The sequence below is a fragment of the Megalops cyprinoides genome, chromosome 5, assembly GCF_013368585.1.
Source record: "Megalops cyprinoides isolate fMegCyp1 chromosome 5, fMegCyp1.pri, whole genome shotgun sequence".
Taxonomy (NCBI): Eukaryota; Metazoa; Chordata; class Actinopteri; order Elopiformes; family Megalopidae; genus Megalops; species Megalops cyprinoides.
In genome coordinates this window covers 37620001-37627500 of record NC_050587.1, presented here as the reverse complement: position 1 = coordinate 37627500, position 7500 = coordinate 37620001, and the positions used below count along the sequence as shown (strand labels likewise).

At 48.5% G+C, this 7500-nt stretch overlaps 1 protein-coding gene across 5 annotated transcripts in view; it reads left to right on the top strand.

The window, feature by feature from the left end:
* Nucleotides 1–7500, top strand: part of dnm1a (dynamin 1a) — a 76616-nt gene that overhangs the window by 39917 nt on the left and 29199 nt on the right. For all 5 annotated transcript variants that reach the window (XM_036528659.1, XM_036528656.1, XM_036528655.1 and 2 more), the window contains exons 11-15: nucleotides 2857–2943; nucleotides 3866–3936; nucleotides 4091–4142; nucleotides 5209–5220; nucleotides 6602–6715. In XM_036528659.1, coding sequence (XP_036384552.1) covers nucleotides 2857–2943; nucleotides 3866–3936; nucleotides 4091–4142; nucleotides 5209–5220; nucleotides 6602–6715 — 336 coding nt within the window. The remainder of the gene's footprint in view (nucleotides 1–2856; nucleotides 2944–3865; nucleotides 3937–4090; nucleotides 4143–5208; nucleotides 5221–6601; nucleotides 6716–7500) is intronic.

Below are 7500 nucleotides of genomic sequence, written 5' to 3'. Positions count from 1 at the left end.
TCACCAAGCAAGAGTGTAAAAAGGCAATGTGTCCTCCTCTGGATTTTGAGTCTCTAGTTCAAAATCTCAGTTTACGATACTGAAGTTGGATTCCAGGTCTTTTTAGGGTTTACAGTATATATTTGACTGTTGATGCGTTTGGTGTTTTTTTTCTGGGGTTGAGCAACAATGTGCTGAGGAAAAAAAGGCAGGTACCGGTGATTTAAATCCCAAAGCCTGATCTTGCCCTTTTTTTTGTTAAAGGCATTAGAATTCTCAAGTCAGTAGTACATTACAGTCTGTTGTCTTATCCAGAGCAACTTACACAGTTTACAGTTTTCACATGTTATCCATTTATACAGCTTACAGGATATTTGCTGAGGCAATTCCTTGCCCTAGGGTAACAACAGCAGTGGCCAACCTGGGAATCGAACCAGGAACCTTATAGGTTGTGAGCCCTGCTCCTTACCACCACACTACACTGCTGTTCAGCTGCAGTTTACTGCAGTTCACTACTGGTACCAGTAGTGGACAGTTGTGGACACTCCAAGAGAGCCAGACATGCCCCAGAGGTCAACGTTATTCCAGCATGGCCAGCAGCCCCACAAGTAGGGCAGCCGTGTCTCTGTGTTCCCGTATGCAAGCAGCCTGTACAGTTTTATTTAGCTTTTTTATCTCAATGCCTGGGCTGCACTGAGCGGGGGAAGGATCCCCATCATTTATAACGCGCAGCCGTTATTGCAGCAAGGGAAAAATCCACAGGAGGTCATTACAGTGTGTGCTGAGGAATTCTGATCCCCCTTCCCCTGCCTAACGTCCCTTCCGTTCCCCCCTTCTCCGGTCCTTTCCCCGTTTCCGTGGGAACCCTTTGAGTCGTCCGCATGCAATGCACGCCCCCCACGCCCCGCACGCCCCGCTACACGCATGCCTGTCGCCTGGCTCCCCCCCCCGGCCGATGCGCTCTCTCTATCCAACAACGCTCTTCTTGTTCCTCCATCTAATAATGACTCCTTTCTGCACGGACAACGCCACGGCATCTCTCTGTGCTGTCAGATTTGCAATTAAAGAATAACAGTAATTAAAAATCTACCTGCGAAAAAACGTCAGGTGCTTTGTGGCTCAATAGCTGCCCGCTCTGTGGCTGCCTTTTTCCTGAAGTATGTTCTGTCACAAGGGCCAAAAGTTGCAATGCATCTTCACCAGTGTCAGGAGAGAGCGAGAGCGAGAGAGAGAGAGAGAGAGAGAGGGGGGGGGGGGGGGGGGGGGAGGCAGAGAGAGAGAAAGAAAGAGAGAGAGAGAGAAGGAGAAAAGCTCAAACTTACTCATGGATAAGATTTTCAATCAATCAACCAATCAACTTTGTAATATCTGTGTGAGTTTCAGTGACAGACTGATGATTGATTTCTGTTAAGTGTGACAATGCACTGTTTGTGAAAAGAACAGCAAAACAATTTATCAGACACATATTCCATAATGGTATATGAGCAGGACAGATACAGCACACGACTCATGGTTATTGGTTAAATTTGCCCAGAGGAATTGCCATGAGTGCGAGTAACCAATCACCTGCCAACAATGTTTGCTAGCAAGTTACGGAAACACAAAACTGGTTAATGGGCTTGGCTGAAGTGTATTTTATTATATTCCATTTAACAGTTTTTTTTTCTTGCCAAATAAGAGATAGATAAAATTTAAATCCATCAATATTGACACATTTTTACAGCTTTTGACAATCACACAGGGGGATGCATTGTAACTTGAAGTGGTCGTGAACATGTCTGCATGCTTCCTTAAGACAGCTTTGTCTTTGCTTTCCCCCACCTGCCTGTCCGAGTGTGTGCTGTAATGTCTGCTGTGCCGTCTGTAGTGAAACGGTGTCCATGTTTGTGAGGGTTTGTGAGGGAACTGCAGGTAGTTGCTGTGTCTGTGAAATGCCAGTAAAGGCTGATAGTGTGTCCGTTGGGATGGCAGGATCACAGACTTTGCGCCAACTGCTTGTATGTGAACTTGACTACCATGGGGATAAGCTTACCCCCCAATGCTAACCTTGACACTCACACCCGGTCACATTCGTTTCTGTCCCACTTTTAGAAGATAAGCTGTCTGTCCGTTGGTGCAGAGTCTGGGATGTGCTGAGTTTGTGTGTGTACGTGTGTGTATTGTGGTGTGTATGAGTGTGTGTGTGCGAGTGTGTGTCAGTGTGGTGTGGTGTGGTGTGCCAATCCTGTGTTGTGATGTGTGTGTACGAGTGTATGTTGTGTGTGTGTGTGAGTATGTGTGTTATGGTGTGTGTGTGTGTGAGTGTGTGTTATGGTGTGTGTGTGTGTGTGTGTGTGAGAGTGTGTGTTATGGTACGTGTGTGTGTGTTATGGTGTGTATGTGTGTGTGTGAGAGTGTGTGTTATGGTGTGTGTGTGTGTGTGTGTGTGAGTATGTGTTATGGTGTGTGTGTGTGTGAGAGAGAGTGTGTGTTATGGTGTGTGTGTGTGTGTGTTATGGTGTGTGTGTGTGTGTGTGAGTATGTGTTATGGTGTGTGTGTGTGAGAGAGAGAGTGTGTGTTATGGTGTGTGTGTGTGTGTGTGTGTGTGTGTGTGTGTGTGTGTGTGAGTATGTGTTATGGTGTGTGTGTGTGAGAGAGAGAGTGTGTGTTATGGTGTGTGTGTGTGTGTGAGGGTGTGTTATGGTGTGTATGTGTGTGTGTGTTATGGTGTGTGTGTGTGTGTGTGTGTGAGAGTGTGTGTTATAGTGTGTGTGTGTGTGAGTATGTATTATGGTGTGTGTGGGTGCAGTGGGGTTTGAGACGTTAGTGGCAGTGGCTATGGTGTTATGGCGCTGGTCTGGACCCCTCCCACCCACCGGCTCCTCTGTCATCCGCAGTTGGCCCAGTACCCCATGCTGAGGGAGGAGATGGAGAGGATCGTGACACAGCACATCCGAGACCGCGAGAGTCGCACCAAGGAGCAGGTGACCCCACTCCGCCCGAAACCTCTCACCCCTGACACCACCACTGTCCAGGGCCAATATAGGGGTGAGGGGAGAGTGAGGCATGAATGGAGCTGACCTGTGCTGTCAATCACTGACCCACATCAGCCAATCAAAAGACTTTACTTGACATAGCCATGTCCTATGATTGGTTCAAAGCAGTGAATGACTGATGACACGTGATAACTCCACCCATTTTGAAGGTCATGGACCCTCACTCTCTCTTCCCTGCAGAACAGTGAAATGTGCAAAGCAGCTGGTTCTGACAGCAGTAACATATACAGATACCACTGTAGTCCCTTTGTACCTGTGAACGCTTTGTAGAGCACCTTGGGATGCTCTCTGATAAATTATCTCTAATTTACTTTATGGTTATCACTTTACATGCATATCTAACTGAATCGTTGTTATAACTAAACATCAATTATAAAACTGATGGAAAAAAAGCAGCGAGTACAGTTATTAGAAAGTGAACTCAGGGCAAAGTGTTTAACTGTACAAAGCAATCACCAAGTCAAGGGCTCTTAAAAGGTAGATTCATGAATGTTTAATAATAGAGACTACTTTTTATCAAAAAATGATACTAGTTGCCTCTCAAAGAGATTTTCTTACAGTGTCATTATAACAAGCGAAGAAAAGTATGGATTGAAGATGCTTTGAAACAAACTACATTCAGGGCTGGAATGAATAAGCAACTGTGTTTGTCATTTAGCCAGAAGTGGGATCTTTGAGCGTATTTTAACATGGATCTTGGTTTATTTTCAGAATACACTCTCTTAAAAGGTTGCAGGTACAGCCCTCCAGAGATCCAGCATGTGTTTTTTTAACAAACTTTATTTTACTTTCGCAGACCACTGGGAGACCTTCAAAACTGTGACGTGTTGTTTGTTTTCCTTGTTGCTAGGTGATGCTGCTGATTGACATCGAGCTGGCCTACATGAACACCAATCACGAGGACTTCATCGGGTTTGCCAAGTAAGTACGTCCCCTTTTACCAGACACTGTGGAAAGAGTGCCGCAGAGGCAAACCAAAGAAAAGACACCTTATCAGAGCAGAACGCTACTTACTGTTTATTTGAGTTCGTTGCAGTAATCAAACCTGCTCCTCTGCTCTGTCTTCTCCCCACAGTGCTCAGCAGAGGAGCAACCAGATGAACAAGAAGAAGGCCGCTGGGAATCAGGTATGTGGTGCCAGAACGGCGCCCCCTTCAGGGCCGGAGAGTGGCCGTCCCACACACGCGCAGACGCTGTGTCCCTCCCCCCTGTGTGAGGGAGCCAGGCCGGGCCTGTGGAACGCCCTGCTGGAGCCGGCTCGGAACCTCAGCTGCGTCTGCCGTGCCAGCGCCTCGGGCCTGCTGCGTGGGCGACCGGGCCCGGCTCATTCATGCCTTTATTCCCAGAAGGGTCTAGAAGGGTCTCCGCGGTGCTCAGCGATCGGCTCTCCCTGCCTGAGGCCGCCCGGGACTGTGGGGTCTTTCTCCCCCTGCCAGTCTGAGGATACTGTCTGTCCCCTGGTGCTGATGGCACCAGCAATGTGCATTTGGATCAGTGTCAAAGGGTCACTGGTGGACACAGGCACTGAGATTGTGATGTCACAATGATGTCACAATGCTGGACAGCGACAGCAAAAGTCACCACAGCCAGGGAACCTTCAGCAATAGCCCTGTTGGCATGGTGACCATAGTTTCCTAAAGGACGGAGGCTGAAACTAGGCCCGTTCACATAAAACGAGACCATTAAGGGTGGGTGATGTCACCTCCTCGTGTCAGTTTAGAGAAACGGTCAGCAACGGGCCTGCCAGAGTGCTTTAAGCTTTAGCAGAACGTGTAACAAGGCTTTAACTGAAGTCTAAGCCTCGTGGTGCTGTGGGGGAGCACATCACTCCCTGGAAGGTTTCTGATGCCGGTGGCTGTGTCCAAGGGTGTCAATATTATTATTACCAGAAAGCGCTGAGGGCAATTTGCAGCAATTTCGGTGATGCTAGTTTAGGAGTCAGAGTTCCGCTGTTGCCTTGGCTACTGTTCTCTTAGGCTCCGCTGCATCCTGTTCAGACGGGTTCCTCTCTGGTCCTGTCCCTGCTGATCTGCTCGGCTGTAGATCCTCTAGAGTTCTGTCGTGATTGGCACGCTACTCTGCTCTCCTGTTTTTGTCCCTGGTCTGTTTTCCTAATGATCTCTCTTTCCCTCTCTTTCTCTCTTTCTCTCTCCCTATTTTTGCTTTGTCATTGTTGCTATGGCAATTCTTCAGGATGAGATAATGGTAAGTAGACTGAGCCTCTACACTGTGTTTGTGCTCGTGTGTGTGTGTGTGTGTGTGTGTGTGTGTGTGTGTGTGTGTGTGCGTGCGTGCGTGCACGAGTGTGATATCACTAATACCAATGGGCGGGTATCTAGAAGGGTCTGATTGACTTTTCCCTGCAGTCCTTTCACCTGACTTCAGGGAAAGTGCATTTCAAACATGGAAGTGCAGTGAGCTGACTCCAGCTAACCCAGCAGTGGTTCACAAAAGTCACAGAAACATGCGAACCTCTCTTCTAGATTGGAAAACATAGACAAAGCATTAGGAGGTAACACAAGACTGCCACCAGATTATGTAAGATAAACATACTCATGTTTTTAATACATATGTTTCTGTCCAATTAGAGGCCTTGATTCAGGGAGATTACAGAGAGTCTATATGTGCGGTTTGCAATCAGGGGTCATTATCTCTGGCCCAGTGAATTCTTGCCCCGAGCGCTAGCCTGCACTACGTAAGAAGGAGAGAAACGAGCCATGTGGTAGAGAATAAGGACAGCTCAGATACAGATGATGCAGAAGATAGGAGCTTAGTGTGCGTGTGTGTGTGTGTGTGTGTGTGTGTGTCTGTCTGTCTGTTTCTATGTCGCTGTGTGTGTCTGTGTGTGTGTATATGTGTGTCTGTGTCTCTGTGTGTGTCGTTAAGAGTTTGTCTCCTCTCTTGTGGGAGAGAGGCCCGTTGACCCTTGGTGTGGATGACATTAGTTTTCTTTGCTGATCTGATGTCCTTGGCCAGGGTGACTTAGACAGCTCCCTTTTTTCATTCATTTACACAGCTGTCTGTTTGCTGAAGTAATTCAGTCTCAGCTCTTTTGAGGGTGCCACAGCACTGCCCTGCCTGGGACTTAAACCTGCAACCCTGGTCAAGTGCTTGCACCACTATGCACTATTGCTGCCCTCTGTTTCCAAGGAGACAGCTGACTGTAGAGGACTGGGACTATAAGCACTGTGCTATAGTGTCAAAGTGGCACAGAAACAGCTCTGGTCCATCCATACCACCACCCATACGGTCATAGGTCAAAAGCCATAGGTTAAAGTGGCAGGGCACAAATGGATAGACACACACACACACACACACACACACAAACATACTAACATACACAGACATACATACCAACACACGCACACACACATAGATACAGATACATACGCACACTCAGCCACACACACACACGTACATGCCACCACAGACTCACACATAGACAGACAGGCACGGAGGGCAGCCACAGTGAGTCAGTGGGTCTACACCACAGTGGTGTGGGGAGGGTGACACAGAGCTGAGCTGTCTCTGTGCTGCGTACGTGTCCCTGACCCACCCCCCCACCCCCCCTCTCTGCCCCTCCCAGGTGATCCGAAAGGGCTGGCTGACCATCAACAACATCGGCATCATGAAGGGCGGGGCCAAGGAGTACTGGTTCGTCCTGACCGCCGAGTCCCTGTCCTGGTACAAGGACGACGAGGTGAGGAGTCTGATTGGCTGAAACCCTTCAGCTTCCCGCCGTGACCTTCTGACGTGCCAAACCACAAGCTAAAACGGAGCGCTAATGCTAAACCGCGGTGTTCGTAAAAGGGCGGAGCCGACACCACGTGCCAACCTCCGTGAGGAGTTTAATGACGTCATGTTCGTAAACCCTGAATTCGAAAAGGCTTTGTCACAGGTTAATCAGTGTTGTGGTTGCAGGAGGTTTTAATACTGAGCCCGTAAAAGAGCTTCATCGGTGGCCGTGTTTTTAAGAGCGTAGGACGGAGGGGACAGGCGACACTGGGGCAGAACCCCGTCTCCGTTTGCTGGTTGAGTTGTTGGCCCCTGCACATACGAGCGTCACTCAGCAGCTATGCATTTGATTTCAGCAAGGAGCCTTTCAACTCCACTTTTATTTTATTTTTCCGAAATAGAAAGGGAATTAGGTCATTTTCATATTTTGTGGGCTTGGGGGTGGTGGGGGGGAGGGGGGAATTTTTCCTTTCTTTTTTTTTTTTTTTTATTCTGTTTTTGTTTTTACTTGGTCTTATGAAAGTTTTTTTCCGACATTGCAAACCTTCACCCCCTCCCCCCCCCACTTGGCCCCCCCTCCGCGCCCCCCTCTCGAAAATGCAGCTTGTCAAATTTTGCGGCTTTTCTGAGAGACGCCGTTTCCCGTAATTTTCCCTCGTCACCGCTCTTTTCCGCAGCGGCTTCGCAAGGAGAATTCCGGAACCCTCCGATGTTCTCTGGAAGCCAGAGGCCCGGCCACAGCCTGGCTGA